We start from the raw sequence: 22,240 nt of genomic DNA, 5'->3' as shown, positions 1-22,240 counted from the left end.
TAAAACATCTTAAACTGGCAGGTATCCTTGAGCTATCAAAAACTTTTTCTTGGATACTATTGCAATTCCTGATCTAGCTATTTATTCTATTCCAATACCCGACATGAACTGGTAACGAGAGACAAGGCCGTGCCCCGCAATATAAATAAGCCGCCTTATCGGCTTCCTCCCGCGGTATAAATATGAAAATCATCTCCTCGGATCCGCGTTTGCCAACCCCTAAAAATATTCACGGATGCTTCGATCCAACTCACTCAAAACACGAAACTTTGGATATTTAATTATTTCATGAAAATTTATTCCCAAAACCGTAAGAACGAAATTGCTGAAAAAATTAGCAGTGAATTTTGAGGTAAAACACAAAAAATACTGATTTTAGCGACAGGAATGATTATTCTCACAGCAATGAATTCGTCAGCAAATATCATATTGTTACATAATAGAAGCGCCAATTATGACGTCATAAGGAACGAGCATGTAACAATGAGAGAACTTGCCAGCATTCAAAATTGGAGATAATTTCTCATTCCCTCTATGACGAAATATACATAAGCTTTGTCGCCATTATGACGTCATAAATATAGAAATGCCTAAACAAAGCTTACATAGATTTCGTCATAATAGTTTCTAGTATTGCGCAATTCAAAAATATAGATCATCTATAAAAATTAAAAAGTACGATAATGGAAGAAACGTAGAATTAAGAGGAAATGCATCAAAAATCAAACACGGCCAAAGATAATTAACGATACATTCTCGAGGCAAAAGCTGATGACAAAGTACGATATATAGAGCAGGCGGATATAAACTAAAAAAATGAAAAAAAAGTAATGTTTTCAAGCGATAATTACGAAATAAACAAAAAATAAGAATTGCTCATTAACGATAAAGTTAGATAAAACAGGCAAAATATATGTATAAAAAAATTTGGGCGGGGGATGGGGGTATGAAACATGTTCCATTGTTTTTTTTAATGCATTATTCATCGGGTTAAGGAGAAGCGGGTTTGTGAATAGAAAAACTTAAGAACACTCTGAAAAAAAATTGGGTGTTAAAAGTTAATTTCATTCATACACTGTTTTATTTAATTCATTATTCATGGAATTTTGGGATAAAATCGTGTGTGCGAGTGGAAAAACTTAGGAACACCCCGCAAAAGTGTAAACCAGTTACTTTATTTAGAAACTGTATATTGGACTACCCCAGGAAAAAATCGTGAGATTTGCCCCAAAGTTTAATTTGAATCAAATTGCAATTTCATTGCAACGTGTATGACAAGAGCAGTTTTAATTTCATGACATGATTTCTGTAATTCACAAACTATTATAAAATTCATTTACCATATAAAAAAGAACGTAGTAAGTAAATCGAAATAATTAGTATATCAAACATAGATGAAGCAAAATCATGAAATATACTAAAGCTTAATTCATTTATAAGTTTATATTTCGTTTGGAATTTTAAAACGAGCGAATACTTATGAAATATTATAACAAAGACATGTCTGGCTTAATATTTGGCGGACAAATTTAATTTCGGAAAAGTTAGTATTTCAAACATGTATAAAGCAAAATCATGAGATATACCAAATCTTAATTCATAAATTTTAAATAAATTCATTCTTTATAATTTTATATTATATTTTAAAGTTTGGAACGAGCATAACAAAGACTTGTCTGGCGGACAAATTCCATTAGTCGCCGATAACCTAATAATTAGTGGTTTGAGAAATATAATTATTCTTTACGTCGCAAAAGGCAAACTCATTTTGTAACTAGTATTTATGCCATCACAATGACAGTCTTTGTGATATGGCTGTCACAAAAATATAAGGTGACTCAAAAAAAAAAGGCTCTTAAATTCATTTTACCAAAATAAAGACAATTTATTTAACACCCAAAAGTTCCAGCAAGTTAGTGCACGCTTTGTGGGGGTTGGGGGGGGATAATCACCCTGTAATGAAGTTTACTGGTATTCAAAAATTGTTAGGGGAATAGTTCACCAATTATTTGTTTCAGATGTATGGAGGCTGCAAACTTTTTTACACTTACTAAGAAAAAAAGCTGAAGCAAATATGATTTTAACACAGTAAAACCTATAACAGCATTAAAATATTGTCATGCAAATTGCAAAAATTTGAGCAAATGTCACAGAAAATTGTTTTGAAGACAAGTCTTATTTCTCACAAGAGTTAGGCATTTAAAAGTCTGATAAGTTCATCCGAAAAATGCACCAAAATTGAAAAATTTCAGGATGTGCACATATTATAGAAAATTTATAAGGACTGAAAATTGGTGCTCCAGAAGTATGTGCACCAAGATGTCGCACAACCTGAATCATAACCGGTACACACACATACTATGTTCAGGCTGTGCGCCATCTTGGTGTGCATACTTCTGGAGGTCCGAAAATTGTATTTCTTGCTTGACATTAGTAAGATATTCTCACATGGCTGAATATCACATAGGACAATTTTTCACATACGATTATTGCAAGAATGGGTCTGGACAAGCATTCACTTATATGCACCAGGGGAGTAGCCAGTTTTTTTTCAAAAAGGGGGGGGGATTGGGTGATCTGAAATTTCTAATTGCCAAGTTAAAGCTAGAGCAGAGGTGGGCAAGGTTTTTGAACCAGGGGCCAAAAATTTTGCCCACCTAGACTGGCGGGCCATGTAAGTGTGATGTAAAAAGTTACATTTTATCAACAATATTTACAGTGTTACAAAATTAAAGGTGGAAAACAATATGTTTCGTGCCCAAACTAAATTTAACCACAATCTCAACAAATTCCTTGAGCTATTTCAGCTAAAATGTCAAAAATTTTAGTTGGTTGTGGCAGCATAAGACGGGCCAGATTGAATTACCCAACGGGCCAAATCTGGCCCGCGGGCTAGAGGGTCAGGCCGAAAAATGTGGTTGTCTTGAGGGTCCAATAAGCGTTTCAAGCCACGGAAATTGCTATGTATGATGTATCGTAGAGAAAAATGCTTTTTTTACATTTCAAAATGTTTCAGGGGCTTTATACAAAAATTCTAAATATTTAATGCATAAAATTTATTTCTTGGCACCATTAGGACAGTCTCACCCCTTTGGCAGAGTAGTTTTTGTACACCTGCCATTAAACTGTTAGAAAAGCGCTATGACACATTGTAACCTGCAATAAAAATCTGCAGAGTGAAATGACAGAAGGGCGACATGAATATTTAATGTTAAAACCTGGCAATACCTTTTTCAAGTTTGGGAACATTCGCAGGGCTCGAATTAAACCACAGTTTAGTTTACAAACAAAGTTAAATAAAATACAAGGTTGAAATAAACGATTAAATACTTGTGAACTTCAATATTGTAATATGGAAGGTAATGCATGTTTATGGGCTTTATATGGCATATTTGCTCTACACAAGGCTCTGAACTCTGGTGTTTTGTTGAAATTGCTTCCGTTAAAATGAATTCCAAAAAAGATTTCCTATCAAAATTGAGCCTATTTAAAATTATTGTATTTTGCAAATTTACTTTATACTAAAATATTTAAAATAGCAAAAAGTTTTACAAATTAAATTTTGAAATAAATGTCATTCAAAAAGAAATATTTTGCATCTTGGTTTCGTAACGAATTTGAATACTGAATTGCAATTAGTTTTGACATTTAACTTGAGCCAACAGCTGTCACAAGTCTGCATGTGTGATTTCGTGGCACAGAAGTTGAAAGACAAAGAAAGTTTATGTGTGACAGTTACGACAGTTATAAAAATGGCTCATTTCCAATGATGATGAAGGCTTTGATGAAACCTCATGGGATTCCAAGGACTATATTTGACCTAAATGTAACTGACATAAATGTATCACATCTGCGGTTACACTTTCGGTATCAAATTTCTTCTAGGTTCATAGGATGATATTCTATCAAAATGCATTTTAAATGGAAGGGTGTAGCCAGTTGTTGGGGGGTTAGGGTCGGAACCCCCCCCCCTTTTGAAATGTGAAAAAAGCAATTTTCTATCATACATAGCAATTTTCCGTAGCTTGAAACGATTTTAGACCCTCAAGACTGACCCACATATTCCTGGCCCCCTAGTTGTTACGATCTAACTTGGGAATTAGCAATTACAAAATACCCCCCCCCCCCCCTGTGAAATTTCCTGGCTATGCCCCTGGTTGTCTGCAATTCCACTTTCGATAAACCATTTGCTTCTAGGTTAAAGACAACATCGAATAATATTCTATTTCAATGAAAAATTTAATAAAATGGGTCAGGTTGAACAGTGAGCATATAAAACTAGAATTACACTCAATGACTTTGAATTTAGAAATGCAGAAAAGCTAGCATGAATGTGATTTGATTGTTCAAGTCTCTAAGGCTCCATTACTTCAAATTAGGGCTTTTTAGTTATACTATGAGATTCCATTTGCTATATTTCAAATAATTCATAAAATCAAAAATTTAAAATATAAATAATTTCAAATCAATTTGATTTTTGCTTCATTTAAATCACAAACCGCAAAATAAATGATTTATCGAGTAAGAACGGAAGTTATGCACTTCTAACATGACAGCGTGCTTGGAACAGGAAGTGTGGTTGCCAAATTGCAAGTTGTGTTAAGTTCATACATTGTTTCTGGAATTAGAACTGTTGAACTTGAAAGTATGTTTGAATTAAACTCCCTTGTGCGTCGTGTAAGGTCAAATGTCAAAGAAAGACATTAAACAGGAAGTAACTTTCAGTAGTGATTGGCCATGATATTTGGAAAATCCATATTTTTTGAGATGCCTATTGATATATTTTTGGCATTTGCATAATTGTAATTTAATTAAATTAAGGTTGCAATTAGCATAATATCAGAGCAATATGAAACAACCAGGCTCGTTATGTGAACACAATTTCAAAACAATTTTACCAAGTCACCTTATCACTATTACATGCCAGTTTTGGTTGCAAGGTTGCGGTAACGCAATTATTTTGGAAAACTACTGTTTTTCTATATATTTGAGCAATACCGACTTATGAAGAATTCATCATCAAATATGTTACTGTCAATATGTTTTAAAAATTTCCAAATAAAGCCAGTTATCCAGTATGATAACAATAATAACATGATAGAGTTTTGACTTAGTTATCATAATTTACAAGCAACCTTTACTGATAATTACAGTCATGTTCGCCTGGTAATTACTACTTTCGAGTGTTTTTCTTGAAATCAAATTTTTGGAATTTTGTTTCAAAACAAAGCTCAATTGTTATTTAATAATTGGATGTGCAACTTTGTACCAGGTGGAAATACCGATAGCAAGCAATACCGATAATTTAACATTGTTTTCAAAATTTTGCGGAGTCACAATCGCCATTATGTTGACAAAACCATAATTTACGCCAAAAGAATAATAATTCTAAAATAAAACCAACGTAGCTACAACAGCACCAATTATATTCTCTCCATAACCCAAACATGCGACGTGAGGCAATGCATCAAAGCAACGCAGACAGTATATTAAATTATTCATGAAGGCTTTGGCAAATGCCTGCATCTCAATATTGAGTACCGGTGACGCATTGGACATTACGGGGAATTTTTTGAAATACTTTTGCAAGTGGATCAGGTCACATTGACAAATTGGTCGATGGGGGAATTTTTCACTCACTGTTTTTTTTAGAAAAAAATTATAGATTGTATTTTTCATTCATCTTAAGCGAAAAAATTCCAATTTTACTTACAACTGAATCAATACCTAATCCGCAGTTTCATATCCTATACCAGGGATACTCAACTATTTTTGCTAAAGGTCCGTATACAAAACTTGAAAATTTCGGGGGTCCGTTCTGGCCCAAAAATGTATTTCATACTGCGCCTAACTGTGTGTTAGTGACTCTATCTTTTCGGGTAAAAAGTTAATAAGGAACGCGAGTTGTGAAAAACTAAGTAACCGCAAAATATTCTACATCCTTTTACACATCCAAAGGTATGGAGACAGTCCTCCAAAATAAAAAAAATTGGACACGGCTGAATCGAATACTCGAAAAGTCCGAATTCGGATCGCGGTCCGCCAGTTGAGTAGCCCTGTCCAATACCACTCAAAAATATGGATATAGAATTTGGTTTAGGAACTGGTTCAAAATTTAAAAACTCTAAACAAGGTACTTGTAAAGCCCTGAGGAATGGCTGAAACTTAGAATTTAGCGGTAAAATAAATCCAATCAGGCCTTGGTACCGGGGTAAAAAATGTAAAAAAGTTTGAGACAACAATATAATATCAGAAAAAATTGGCTACATAATCCCCTTTGAAATGCTTTGGTGGGGGGGGGGGGGAAGCATCTACTTCTGTTTGGAAAGGTTTTCTGTTTGAAAACTCCATTAAAATATAATTGAGAAGTCGTTGTAATGTCAAGCAAGTTATTTCATAAAACACGAACAACATGGCACTAGTGAAGCGTAAAAAATTCAAAATGCAGTCACCAAAAGGTCACTAAGCATAATTTGATTAAAAACGACTAAAAAAATTTCAAACATGATATGGTGAAAATTAAATAACTGGCAACACTGCAGCTAAAATATCATGAAACTTGCTAAAAAATTACAGTGCACTATCTAAATTAATTAGAGAGAATTAATTAGCTTAATTTACAATAATGGCTGCCTGCAGCGAGGGGGTCTTGGACCAAAAAAAAATAGATGCGCCACCATGTGGTAAACGAGTCATGGAACAAGAGGATTAAATCAGAGCATTACTAAATACGCTAACTTGGGGATGATTTGCCCATAAATAAAGAATAGCTCCCCATAGTGGAATATTAAGGCTTACGACCCCAATTCCGTCAATGCTTTATCGATAGAGAGTTCGAAGTTTTCATCGTGACTGGAGTTTGTGTCGCTATCGTAATTAGCGGCCTCTTGCAACCTCATTAGCATATTTAGCAGAGGATCGGAAGACGATTGTGATGCGTTTGATGATTGTGATGTCACACCTGATGATTGTGACATCATTATTGATCCGGAATAGTCACTTTCAGTCGGAGATGGACCAATATCTTCTGCTCGGATGTGGAGTAAGTTGGGAGCATTGTCTCGCCACGGCATTGTTTCCAAAACCCAATCCGTGGGGTCGGACCAGTGGATGGCGCTATTGCGTCTCGTAGTGGACCTCTTCACAGCAGTGATAACGTACGGAACGACACTGAAATTCCATAAATCAGTGAACCAAACTCTAGCTGACGATGCGTCCATGGGACAAGATGAAAACATTCTTGGTCCTATAGTGACGTCAGGTCCGCTGTGCAGTTCTAGAAAATCATTTATATGTTGCCAGCATTTTGGAAGCCAAGTTATCACCAAAGAAAGAACGTCATCTGGCTTTTGGTTTTGAGTGATTTGATGTTCCAAATAAGAACGACGTAGCTTTCTTGCTAACAAAGTTTGCACTGGAGGGGAATTGTTATTGCAGGTTATCCAGCAAAATTCTTGCAGCTCGGATGCACTTTTACGGTTCGTTACGCAAATTAGGTAAAATCCTTGCAGAGGCACGGATTGGCAAAAAGGCTCAAGTAATTTTTTTGGTGATTTTATACTTTGTAAATTATCGAGAACAATTACGGTGGTTCCTTCCGAGTTACGCTTCATTGAACTTGCCATATTATCTAAAAAGTCCTGCAACTCTGAAATGGCTTTTTGTTTCGCGTCCATGTAAACTACAGGTTCGGACGAATCTGAAATATCAGCGATATGCCCTGCTAGTCTGTTAGCAAGTAAGGTCTTTCCAGAGCCAACGGGGCCACAAATGATCACCCTTTTTCTTTCAAAAACCAGGTTTACATATTTTTCGACGAGTGTTTTGTCGATTAGTAGCTCAAATGCAAGTAAATCGACGCAATTTTGTTGAGCGTCTTGCAATTGAATGACAATTGTATCCGTCCCTCCAACGAGGTACCCACATGGAAGCAGCTCTGGGGCTGAAATTCCAACTTCACGAACTCCATCACCGATTGAATATTTCTCGATGCTGTTTTTCGTCAGTTTTATACAATTTGTGGGGTCGACTGTTTGACAATACGCCATAAATACTTTAATCAATTTTTGATCAAGCTGGTTCCAGTTGATCGCTCTCGAAATCGGACAAACGTTAATCGATATGCATTGTGCATTTTTAGAGTTCAAAGGTGAGAAATTGGAAACCTGGACTACTATTTTTACTCTGATTTCGTCCGACGCTGATTTAACGATATTTTCGCTCGTAGAATTCAATTTTGAGTGTAAAAATGTCGAAGATGAAGTAAGAGAGTATGCAGAAAGCCCGAGTTGGTGTAATTGCTCGTTTTCTTTTCGTAATGATTCCATCTCGTTTTTCATTTGCGACATTGTGTCTTGAAGATGTTGTAACTGGTGACGAGACGTCAACGCTTCTAGTCTTATATCCGTTAATTTGCGTTCTTTTTGTCGTAGTTCTTCTTTTAATTTACGAACAATTTCTGGGTCACAGTTTTCATCGTCAAAGCTTAGTAATGACATCACTTCCTGTCCTGATATACTTTTTTGCGGAGAAGATGACCGAGATGTTGCTGTGTCTCCATTTGCAAGATTTGCTTTTGATTTTGTACGACCAAAAGCATTTTTGAATGAACTTTTCAGCCAACCCTTTTTCTTTTTAGACTTTGTGTCTTCATTACTTCCGGCGCTAGATACACTGGTCTGAGAACTCATGCTTGATAGTGACGCGCATGACGGCTTTTTCTTTAATGTTCCTCTCGTGCTTTCCCAGTCGCCAGATTTTGATGCTGAACGATTTTTCAGCATTTCAATCGTATTTCTTAGTTCGTTCAATTCCGTGTCTTTCTCTTCCGCTGTCGTAGAAAGCTCCTGCAAACGGTTCGTTAAATGCGAGAGTGATTTTTCAAACTCATGGACCATGTGAGCCTGTTGAACTGCTTTATTTTGAGCTAAAGAAAATAGAAACGACCTTGCCATTGCGATAGACGTTTCGTCGTTAATAACTTGGTTTGATGCACCACCCAGTGACAAAGTACTTCCACGTCGTTTCATCAAATCATGAGTTGATGAGATGGTACGATAATTTCTGTCACTATAAGCCGCACGAGAAACATTCGGACTGGATGCAGCAACTGAGGAGGGCTGTAGCCCAGAAAGAGGCCAGTCTACCACCTTGTGGCTGTGGTCGTACGACTTATCCATAGCTTCATTGAAACTATCAAATTCCGGGACCGTCAGGTTTGAAAAAGAACTTGCACTTTCACTACACGATACACTATTATCTATATAGGAACCGTATTGGTCGTACAAACTATCCGGAGTTACCGGTAGGCTGTATGCAGAGTTAGCATTTGATCTTGGTTGTGACCATGTAGTGTTGCCAGCTTTTCTGGCAAATCTTCTAGGCAAGCTCTGCGTTGCTGATAACGATAATCCATAATTGCGTGAATTTTTACGTTCCAAACTATTATAAAAGTCTGTTTTATTGAAACTTGGGTCAGGTTTTTCCAAAGGACCATTGGTTAAGGGGTTTGTGGTGTAAGGATCAGCAGTTGATAAATTACTAGAGCTCTGTGTGGAGGTTCCATCCGGTATTGCACTTAAGTTTGACTGCACTTTTGCTTTATTAGCTTTTGAACGAAGCAATATTTTTAATGCTGGGGACCTTACAAAACCTTCCTGAGTATTTTGTTGAGGTGTTCCATTATCTAAATCCCCAAAACGGCTTTTCTTTGTGCGTGGAAGGCTACGATATGATTTTAAATCCCTGGGTTTGTAAGGTTGTGGGCTTGGTGAGGACGTAGGACTCTCACTTCGATCCATGGTAGCGAGACGACTCCCAACTGCTGATGAACCTGAAATAAAGCAATAGAGAATGAAACTGGCAAGAGGTTTTTCATGCTCTCACTCCAAACCGGGATCTGGACGAGAATGCATAAGTATATAAGGAGCCACAGAAAGACCAAAATCTTCCAGTTTCCACTTTCATCACACTCTAACATACATAGGTCTGAAACTTTATACCAGGGGTTCAAAATATTTTTTTTCAAGCAAGCCAAACTTTTTTAAAGTAAATTTTGTAAAATCTCGCGACCCATCGACATTCTCAAATACTAAGCGACATGTAGTGCTTTTATGGTCGCAAACTTAATGACTAATACAATACAGTCATTTTTTTCAAAACGTTTATTTCCCCAGAAATTATCCCAAAGTGAGTTAAATTTTTGGTGAAGGAACAAGCGACCCAAGGTAATCTGCAGACGACTCATTTTTTGGGACACAACCCATAGGTCATGAAACGCTGCACTAACAAGCTAGGCCATCAGGGCCCTGGAATTTAGTATACACAATAATGACAATAATATGCTATCTTGATTATTGCTTTGATATGAGGGGGGGGGGAGAGGGAGCACTCGAGGAAAAATGGTTTTCTTGTAAATATTGCCAAGTGCCAACCTACCTTTTTCTTTTCCATTCTTAGAATTCTTTTTTTCCAATTTCTTCTTACTTTTCCCCTCCCCATCTGATTTTGAGCCTGATTTGCTTTTCTTCCAAGATGACAAAGACCTGAACAAAGGAAAAGAGTTGAATTGAGATCGCAGATTAAACAATGTTTTAAATATTGAAAGACAGTGAAATTGAAAAAAGGGAAAAATTCAAAACAAATCATGACTTTTCTCCAAGCGAGATGAAATTTCATGAAAAAATATAGATAGTAAAAAATAATAGAATATCCTTTATACTTTTTTTAAAAACATCTATGCGTCATGACCTCATCAAAGAATGCCAAAAAAAGGACAAATAAAAGCTAATGAAACCTCTGATTAATATTACTAATAGAAGAAGACTTAAAATATATTACAACGATAAAAGGTTGTATGTTAGAACTTTAGTGTCAAATAGTTTGGTTGTTAGAAAAAATAGCACAATAAATATTCTCAAAGCTTTAGAACAGGGGTTTCCAAAGTTGATTGATCGGGAGCCAAATTCAGAAGCGGAAAGATATTTGCGGGACAGGAGAGTGCCAATGCGGTATGTATAACTAAGATACCGGTATAATTGAATTGTTACAAACAAACACGAGCTTAAACTGTGATAATGACGTAACAATTGACAGTATCTAGAAAGCTTAAATATAACAATATAAAGTGTTAAATTATTCCTCTTAATTTTGCATGCCACATTACATCTTTACACAGGATAAAATTGGTAAACAGTTTAGGAACCAATGCCTCGAAATATTTTTGAATTATTTTTTGACCTTTCATTATCATTCTGTGTTAACAATTGTGGTTATAGTTTTACATTCTCACTAGACAGACGCCAGACTGCAAATCCCTCAGGGTTTCATGCAACACCGGCTGTCTAAATGGGAGAAAATTAAATTGAACCAAATAATTCACATCAAAATTTATTTAACAAAAATATAAGTTTCATTAAAAAATGATATTTATTTTTGATTCTCCACCTCTTATGGAGTATGCAATTCTCGGGGGCAAAAAGAATCATTTAAAATATTCTAGAATATCGAAGTATTCTGGTATATTTACATGATACATTACACCTATAGCTGAAATTACTGATTATTGAATACATTCAAGTCTACTACCTTTAGAGGCATAAATAATTTGAATCCAATTATTTGATACTGTAATATTATTCTAAGTGATTCAAGAGTCTTGCTGCACGCTATCACAAATAAAATACAGTTCGACCTATGTAAAACTTCTTCAGACACCGTAAGGATATCTTAACTAATATTAACGTCACAGATTAAAAACCTATTCCTGGGTGTGATAAAATAGGTCCCCCAATTTTCATTCTAATTATTAAAGTAAAATTGTCCAATACCGCAGGAGGATTTTGTTTTTTGTTGTAGTTGTACCCGGCATGAAAAAAATTATGGGCAGCGGAATTTTTGTGCAACGAAAATCGACCACGAAATGAAAAAGGTTAGGAACCATTGCGGTAGACCATCATGACCACGGATTCTGAATTACTTCGTTAGCTACTACTATTCCCCCAATTGAGCTATTTGCAATAATGTCTAGTCCAGACAAAGAAATGTCCCCAAGGAGTTAGTAAGTGCATTTGGAAGTCTATTAGCAGGAGAATGTCTCAATCACACAGGCAGAAAACTATTCCCAGATGTACATTGAAAGGCGCCTGATGGAAATTAATGAAATCGCATTGTCTTGAATGACTATTCGACATTATTTAAAAGTCTTGCTGTACAATAACACAAATGTATTATTGTAGGACTAACTGCCTATTCTACTTTTTATTGCTTGTGCTGGTGAATTTGTATGCATTTAAAACATATGGTGTCCATAAAGTCTTAGAACTCTGTAAAAATGCAAAATGAATTTATCAATACCATATATTGTTCTGGCCCTCACTGATGTACTAAATGAAGTAAAAATACCTAAAAAAAATTACTATTTATTAACCTGGTTAAGATATATTGGGAACTGACTTCATAACAAAATTGAAATTGTAAAGGGACTTTATGGATACCCTGTATAATGCAAGGATGCTGTAGCAAGAATGCATATCCCCCCCAATTGAAAAATGTACTGTAACTGAGATTACATAGAATTTGTGAAATTTTTTATAAAAGTCTTATTTTGCTGACTAACTGTCGCATTAGTCTTCTTCAATGTGAACCTTAATCACATTAGCAAATATGTTGGGAGTTGAACTCGTTGACCGCATGGTCATATCGCTTCCTCTTGTCCATACTCTGGCAATTTTATTTCTATTCCATTTTTTTCGACCTGATGTATTTTGATAGACAAAATAATAAATCTCTCTCTCAAAAGCGAAGATGACTCCTCCTGAATGATTCAAGATATCTTACTGAGCACTGACACAAATATATTTCTGTAATGTTACATCTGACAAATGTCACTTATTCACACAAGTATATTTAACTAATATTATGGTTATATTATGATAACAATATTATGATTAAGAACAATGCAACACTCTTACAAAATTTATATCTGTACAGTTTCAAGCAAGGCCAAAGCCTCTCAGACAAATGTATTTGAACTATCAATTTAACTTTTTAAAACACTTAATGGAAATATTTTATTTCGAGTAATCCAGGAGCTTTGCCGCACTCTGATAAAGAGCATTTTTATATGGTTCCCCAGAAAAACATACACATAATGACAATGAAATATTCAACGATTAAAATATGCTTGCAAAAAAAGCTTGATTTTCGCATTATTAATATTTAATGGTGCTTATAACTGGCGTAGTTTTGTGCATCAGAACCATGATATTACACATTGGATGTTCAAATGCTTCTTCCCGTTATCAGGACGTTTTCTATGACAAAGGGGATAATTCTGAGATTTGTTAGCAAGTTGATAATATTTATGGAGTATATGGTATATAATTTCCGTATATGTTTTGTTCATTCAGGCTATACGTTCCTATTTCTGCGAACAAAAACAACAAAACTACAAATACCAAAGTAAATACACAAATTCTCTCAAACAGCCCACAATGACCAGTCAGCTATTATAAGCTTGGCACAGACAATTCCCTGCAGACCGAATTCACGCCATCTGTTTGAGTCAAGCATTGGCAGATATTGATGTGTGATTTAGAATTCCACTTAGTCTTAATCTTTATACAGAGGTACAGGGTTCATTCACTGATACATCCCATGGCTCATAATTTTATAAAATGCCTTTCTAGAATTTCAGTTCAGACTCAGCTCTATTAAAGTTGCTGCCCCTCTCATTTAGTCAAAGATGGGTTTGTAGATACGTTAAATTATGTGCGAAGGGATTATATTTAAGAAATAACCTGACCAATTAGAATATTTTAGTCAAATTTTTTTATCCAAATATTCAACCGTATGAGATGCATATTAAATTGTGATGATTTAAATATCCTGCTGCCCCTTATTCGTTTCCTTACTGACATTCCAGTAGCCGCTTAAAGCTCAAAATACAGAGATGTTTCTCTGATCACTTAGTTATTGTGTGGGAAATGCTTGTAGCAATGATAGGGCAGGATTTTAAACATTTATCCCAAAGAGAAGATGATGCATCAACATATCTTTTTCGCTAATGATTTGGTTTCTGCGAGATTAACTACTTATCCTCCTTCTATGCTTTTGTGCCGCTGGATCCGTATGCATATAATGCGAGGATGCCGTAGCAAGAGTAAAGATAACTAACTTAAGTGATTCAAGAGTCTTGCTGCACACTAACACAAATATATTTCTGTAATGTTTCGTCTGACCAAGGTCAGACTTCTTCAGACATAACATAGTTCAACTATACTATTATTACTGTTGAGTGCCAGTTCCATTAAACGCAGATGTGTTCATATGTCAAATCAGAGGTTCCCAAAGTTAATTTACCGAGGGCCAAAGTTAGAAGCGAAAGGATATTCACGAGCCGGAAGCGCCTGCAAGGGGTCGATACCTGTATCGGTATGTATAAAGATACGGGTATAATTAAATCGTTACGAATGATATATAGTTTCGTATGGTATATAAATATTACCATGCTAATGGATAACTAGTACATCATATGCTTCTGAGGTTGATTACCTAATTACAATTACCAGTTTAAACCGGTTTATTCCGGATGGTAAATCTTGCCAACACAGTGACAGATGCCTTGAACAAATAAATGGTCACACAATAAATTAACTTATTGTGAGAAAAATAAATATCACCAATGACGCTCCCATTTCTTTGTGTGTCTAACGCAAGGCTTTATTTGCTGTATGTCGCCTTTTTTAAGAAATTGGTGAGAAATTTTTGAACTTTATGACAGTGACAGTTGGTATTAGGGGCAAATTTCTAATGAAATACAGTGTGTCCATAAAGCCCATTTACAATTTCAATTTTGTTATATAGTCAATTCTTAATATATCTTAACCAGGTTTGTTGTTTTTTTAATCAGTAATTGTCCAAGTATTTTCACTTTATTTAATATATCTGCGAGGACCAAAACAATATATGGTACCGATAAATTCCTTTCGCAATTTTCAAATATTTCAAGATTTTATGGAAACCCTAATAAAATGACCCTTCTGGACAAAGATATCAATGTGCAAAACCTGGTATTTCTGATTGCAATTAATTTTAAACTAAACTACGCTTTCCAAAAAATGTAGATCCTCACAGTCACAGATTGTTACATATTAGTGACTGCCCCCAAAGGGCTCTGTTCAGAGCAAAAGTGGTGGTTGGCGTTGTATAAAATGTTATTATTAATGATATTATTGATTTATATAAAACAATACCTGAAATTTTGAAACATCCTTATAAAGAGTATTTTTAATTTTACCCAACAAATACTTTATAGACCTGACATTGGCCAAATCTGTACCGTTAAGTAATTCAATCTGGCCAGCATCATGCTGCGATAACCAAACTGAAACCAAAGCTTGTTTTCAGCTGAAAAATAGCACACAGAATTTGTCGAGATTGCGATTCACTGTTTTCCCCTTTTGGCCCCTGGTTCAAAAATCTTGCCACCCCCCCCTCCCCCCTGCTTTAGACAGTGTAGAGCTCGTAAAAACTTTTGAATTCAGATTAACTGAATATGGAACACAGTTTTCCGAGTTATGAACCCAACAATGTTCAAAATTGGCTTGCTAAATTGAAACAATTCCAAATATCAAGACATTAGCATTTATGTGAGCAAACAAGTTCGGTATCCAAGGGGCAAATTCCATGAATAGTTTGAAAACAACAGGGTAGACCTTGTGGGAAAATTGTGTTCATCAGCGGATTACGGCAATAAATTGGCAATTAAACTCTCAAGTACTTCCTGAATTAACTTCTGTTAAGTTGAGAGTTTGGCAAATTGGCCATGTGAGTGGTTTATGATTGCACCCTTGGTAAATTTGTTGCGAAATTATAGTTGTGAACATGTTTATGTGGCAACTTTTTTGAATGTTTATAATTGCGATGGATGGGTGGTTAGAGGGATGGGCTTACCTACGTTGGCCTCACAGTGAATAAAATTTTTGCTTATTGCTTATTATGAATATCTATAGGCACATGGCTCAGTACAGTGATAAGCTGTGGCCATCGAGCATTTTCTAGTGGGCCTTCGATAAATTACAAGTATGGGCATTGGGCAGTGATACCAAAAAGGTTTATTATTAATACAACAATACATATAAACGAGAATATCGGTCAGAGACCGAAGACTTATCGATCGAAATGTTAGGGGATCCCCCAAAACATTGCTCTTACTCCATAGTGACACCTTGTGTCCCATCACTAATTAATCAATAACTCGCTAATTATACGACATATTTTGCCCAAAATCAATAGGCTTCTGGTCCGAGATATGATGAATGCACATGCAAAATCTGGAGCAGATTCAATCTCGCTTTCGTGAGATATCGCGTGCATCTAACAGACATACATACAGACAGACAGACAAATACCTATCAACATGCTTACCGATTAAAATCGATAAGTAATGATTTGAGAGTCTTACAGTACACTAATATTTTTGTAACATTTCATTTGATCTAAGTCAGTCTTCCCTAAATAAACTTATTCACTTAGTATAGTTATCTTCAATCTTACTAAAGAATCCTTCTATACAATATACTTATCGGCCAGCACAGAAACATGGAAGGATAAGGAGTCTTGCAAAAACAATTCAATAGCACAAGTTCTTTCTAAGTTTCAATAACAGTATAAATCAGCAATGAAATATTAAATATATACAATTCAGATATTAGATTGCTACAGAATCTCTCTAATATTACCAATCGTTCGACTTTTTAAGTAAAACCTATTAAATATTGATAAAGATTACTTATTTCTAATTTTCTAATACCTTTTGAATCTAAAAGAGAACTATTGAATACCTTGTACAAGGTCTTATTCAGAGTGAGTTTAAGAGCATCTCTAATATAACATTAATCAAAGATTACTTGAATTTTCAATTATTTTTTCGAATTAGCGAGGGAAATTTCAGATGTATTCAAATATTAGATTCCTCCAGAATCTCTCAAATATTACCAATGTAAGTGTAACATCAAGAAAAGATAACGTTTTTCTAATTCCAATTACCTTTTAAATTAGCAATGGAAATTAGCAATGTATTCATAAAAAGACTCGTTTCATTTAGCATATCTCTCATATTACCAATATAACATTGATAAAAGATTGATCATTTCTAATTTTCAATTATTTTTTAAATATGCAATGTAAAAATGGCTTGTATGTATTGAACGGCTTTTCCAATTTCAATAAAGCAAATGAATCAGACAGGAGTATTGATTTTTAGAATGTCAAGTGGAAAAGACGAATTATTGATCGCCCTAGAAACCAGGTACTTGAACTTATTTTAGAAGCTGAATTCTAAAGGTGGAGTGAAAAAATGGTTAACATATTAACCTCGACTAATTTTAAACTAAATCCTAACCAGATCTAATAAAAAAATTCAGCTCAAATGACCTTTTTTCAATATTTCGAGGATAAAATTTTTGTTGTTTACCCTGGTTCTTCTCATTCAAATTACCATTATTATGTTATATTCCTATTACAGATGTATATTTTAGTATTATAAAAAGTCAGATACTTGAGATTGTTTTAGAAGTCACGGTTTAAGGGTGGAATAAAAAAAAATGGGAGATTTACTTCAAATAAAATTTACGATAAGTCCCAGCCACTAAATCTCACCACAGTTTTTGATATAATTGAAATTGAAAGAATAAATTATTCATTTTAATATTTAGATGATCAAATTTAGACTTATATAGATTATCAAAGCAATGTATAAGACTTTCAATTTGAATTTAAGATCACCAAGTTTTGATGTTTGAGTTTTTCAACACACTTCAATTTTGTGCGTGTTTGAGTTCTAAAGTAACCTAACAAAGTCTAATATTAGTCCTTTTCCAGTTAACCTCTCTCCTACTAATATATTAATATTCAGAACTATCCAGTTAGGGTTTGGGTTAGGAAAGCAGATTGTGTTGAAAATTCAAATTTCAAATCATTTCTAACCCTTACCCTACCTAGATGATTACTTATTTGTTGTTTTAAAACATGGCGGTGTAATATTAAAGAGGGGGTGGGGGGTAAGTGTTTCTCAAACAGTGGGGCAAAGACAATTTTTTGAGTTTGGGGTTCAATAAAAATAAAACTATTTGTTAGATTAGATCTTGCCCGCCTTATTTTCAATATCTACATTTCTTCATTTTCGATATTTGCGTTCCATCCACATATTTTCAAAGTGTTTTTTGAATAAAACATACTTTCGCCTTATTATCTGTTATTTGTAGCTTATTGTTAGCTAGTTATTTTTGAGGAGAGGCAAGAGACTTGACAAATTTTAAAAAAGGGCACAGGAAAAGTTTGAGAACCACTGGTTTAGAGTAAAAATTTGGGCACAAACTGTAAAACATACTCAATTGACTTGAAATTTGAAAAAAAATCCAATAAATCTTTCGATCGCCAAAATTCAGTCATTAGGAGTTGTGAGACGGAGACTGAGTAAATATTTTTCAACAATGAGTCAAGGTTTCAACAAGGGAGCCAAGGTTTGGAGTGAATTTATATTTAATGGTTAACCTTACAGAAAGGATAATTTTCAGCACAGCGCATAGACAGTTTACTCACAAGTGGGTTAACAGAGAAAAAAAATTCATTACTTTTCGCTTCAACCTTATTAAAGTAAGAGTCTACTAACCTGTTGCTTTCAGTAGTTGAATTTGAAGACTTCTCGCACGATTCAACAGAGTTTGTGGAAGGTTTTCGAGCCAGTGACGACTTTTTAAGTGGAGTTGAAGATGGCTTTGAGACATGAAACGGAGAATTATTCGTCGATGATAAACTGATATCATCGGTACTTATCCCTGTTATCAGCTCGCTTATATCTTCACTACTAACGGAGCTGATATCGTCATGTTCATTAAATTTAGGCTGTTTATCGGGAAGTTCGCTCCACGCAGAACGAGCGTTTCGATTTGACGAAGTTCTTTGTAAAGATGAGAATTTTGCAGTGTTTGGACGAGGGCTGGTGTAACTACCAGATCCAAAACACTCCCCAGCGTGTAGTTTCGGACTCCGAGAACTATGTGAAATTGTGTGAATTCCAGATAGAGTGCTTGCAGACCGGTAGCCTCCGTTTGTTAGCGGTGGTGGTACTTCTGGCAATCCTATATCTTCAATTTCATTGTCCAGTTGAGCAGAAATTCGACGCTCGAATTCATCAGAAAAACGGTTACGCAGTTGCGAACTTCTTAACGAGCACATTGTCTCTTCTAGATTTTGTCTCAAGTCTGCGATTCCCTTCGCTGTTTTCCTGCGCTCTTCCATTGAAACCGGCGTGTTATTTACAGATATATTATTCACATTTATTTCTGGATTTGCACTCTTTAAATTTTGAATTTGGGGTATATTCTCTGTTATTACACTTTGCGGTAAAGTTTTTGGGGTTTCATTGCTCGCTGAATTCTTTGAATCGCTACCACTAGATGATGTTGGAATTTGTCTTCGAAATGGCGCAACTGTAGCCGTTTTCAATGGATTTCGCTCCTCCGCACTGGTTGGAAGTTGTATATTACGAATCCCGCTTTCATGATTTGATTTCACGTTCGATTTTGGAGGCGAATCAGGTTCCAATTTGACCTCTAACTCAAGGTTATCTTCAAGGACATCTAAACCATCAGGAAGGTCAACGTCCATCGAAACTTTTGAAAAATCCTCAGAATCTGAGAAATCAATCTCGTTCTCACTGAAAACAATCGGTCCAGGAACATGATTGTCATCTTTTCTGGTTCGAGCGTTATCGTATGGACGCACAAGTAAGTTCTTCAGATTTTTCACATCAATTTTGTCGCGACGATAAACGCTTTCTTCACCAGAGTAGTGCTTCAGTGCAGAATCTTCCATATTTGTAATAATTATGACATCACTATCTCCACTGGAAACTTCGTTTTTATACGAAACCGGGGTTTTATTTTTCAACTCTGGTGATAACTTACCCGGATTCCGCAATTTTACGGTTGAGCGAACATTTTTCTCATCTTTTGAACCAAAAGCTTTCTGGAATGTTGATTTTATACCAGACCCTTGCTTTGGGCCATTAGAAGTTGCAGCCGACAAATTTTTTGAATTCGAACTTGAAGTGTTTTTACTTTTATATGTTGAAACAGAAAGTTTTGAAGGAGGAACTAAACCTTTTTTCTGGCCTCTCTCTAGCGTACTTCCAGCAGATGATGGCGGTCGTGAAAATGACTTTGAATTTTCTGTTGGAGATTTGACAGCAACCGCTTGCTTTAAAGTAACACCGTTTGTGCTGTCATTAGGGATAGTAGTCCCACTTGGTCCTCCCATCTTTCTCAGCCGCCCTAGAACTGAAGAAGATGAACTTTTTGAAGTTGCATGTGTTGTAGTTTTAGTAGCCGAACTAGTTTTTGGCTTAAAATTTGCTTTTCTATCAGGACTTGCAGTTGTAGCTGTGGAACTTCTTGATGAATTGGAAGCTGATCTTGAAACGGTGGCTCTAGGAGGCATCAAACCACTTTTTCCTTTCGTAGGAGTCTTATGTACTGGTGTTTTAAGCCTTGATTCACGAGTCTTAGAATCAGCTGGTGGTGGCCTTGATGACCTGCCTAAGTCCGAAGAAGCTTTAGTATTCACCTTTGAAGATGCATTAGAAGAATTACTAGTTACTGAAGATGCCTTTCCAGATTTGCTACTGCCTGTTGATCGCATTTTCACAAGCTTCTGTTTTCCTGTAGGTTCAGTCACTTTATTCCCATTTTCAACTTTTATAAGATGAGTGGGAGAATTTCTGATACCTTTTGAACCAGACTTCACAGCACCAACTTCCCCTTTCTTTGCTAATTTCGAAGGTTGTGCAGGAGCAGACTGGTAAGTAAAACTGTGTTTGGCGTTCATAGACTTGCTCCTCCATTCCGTCTGCCCAGACATCAAAGCGGCATTCGTAGGCCCAGAAAGTGTGGGGTGACCATTGACAGCGTTACTCTGTTCATCGTTTCTTATTTCTTTGTTAATTTTGTTCCGATCCGCAGCATTGAAACTTTGACTCTTCCTTGATACTGAAACAGTGCTTGGAGGCCGCAAAAATCTTCGGCCACTTTGAGGTTCTACCATTTTATCCAGTATTACATTCTATATCGTAGCTAATAATAACTGAAATATTGGAAAAATTAGATATTATTTTAAATAATAAAATCAAATTAAAAAAAATTCAAACCTCATTCTCGCAGCGCAAAAATCGGTACTAAATTCGTTACAGATTTCACCTATATACAATTACCCTGGGTAGTCTGCACAGACTTCATACAAAATGAAGTCATTCTTGAGTCGCCTTATCATAACCAAAAAACAACAATAACAACAAAACTGGCCAAGTAGTAAATTTTTTGGATATATTAGGGTTATTCCAGTACATATGAAATTGATATCTACCAAATACCCGAACTTTCATAAATCATTTAATTTATGCATAAATATAGTCGGCACACATCCCAGTGGGACGTACGTCGCAAACGGCTAACATTCACGAAAGTTCTTTGACGTAAATAAATTAATTGAACAAGCGGGATGTTGATCGGTAAGAATTGTGTTTATCCTTTGAAGTGAAATAACCCGCAAACCGGCCGCCATAAACGACGGACGCCGTGATAACTTTTCTTGGCGAAGACGATAATCAAGTTAGATACGGTGATTAGTCATGGATTGTGAGTCATAATCAAAAATCATACTGATTATTATTACCACACAAACTTTCGGTCATCTGCAATCACAAGATTGATGACTAGTGTTGTCTGCTAGTCAAACATTGAATAATTCAAGCGCTTGTCAAAACAACGCTGGTTTGATTTGGCGAAAAGAAACAAAAAATAATATCCAAGCCTTGGTCATCGAAACAGATATCTAAGATTTTTATAACATGAACATTGGCCGCCAATTTATTCCCGCTCCTACCGCTAAGAATGCTAGTATTCGAACAATAGTGAATTTACCTTTCGCTACGATGGTGACAATTTGACAGAAGAGACGGTAATTCAGATATTAGACCATCTGTATTTTGAATTTTAACAGTTAAATTCACCGAAATTTCTTGAACATGCCTCAACTCACAACAATATTATAAACAGCACTGGAATAATCAAGCTATGATTTTAAAACAGTTCTCTGAGGTTAGATAAAGTATTAGCTCATTATTCTCTGTGTCAAAGTATGACAACACTACAAAAAGAAATCCCAAGCTTATCGCGAAAAA

The 22,240-nt window shown here is 35.5% G+C and overlaps 1 protein-coding gene across 1 annotated transcript; it reads right to left on the bottom strand.

Moving 5' to 3' along the window:
* Nucleotides 1-276: 276 nt before the first annotated feature.
* Nucleotides 277-21,143, bottom strand: LOC120345043 (uncharacterized). The gene is made up of 3 exons (XM_039414764.2): nucleotides 18,674-21,143; nucleotides 10,438-10,544; nucleotides 277-9,832 (listed from the first exon to the last, which is right to left on the bottom strand). The coding sequence occupies exons 1-3, from the start codon at nucleotides 21,103-21,105 to the stop codon at nucleotides 6,795-6,797; spliced, it is 5,577 nt and encodes a 1,858-aa protein (XP_039270698.2). The 5' UTR covers nucleotides 21,106-21,143; the 3' UTR covers nucleotides 277-6,794.
* Nucleotides 21,144-22,240: the final 1,097 nt, after the last annotated feature.

This window comes from Styela clava, chromosome 14 (genome assembly GCF_964204865.1).
Source record: "Styela clava chromosome 14, kaStyClav1.hap1.2, whole genome shotgun sequence".
NCBI lineage: Eukaryota > Metazoa > Chordata > Ascidiacea > Stolidobranchia > Styelidae > Styela > Styela clava.
The sequence above is the reverse complement of the archived record's forward strand: the minus strand, read 5'-3'. Positions and strand labels throughout refer to the sequence as shown.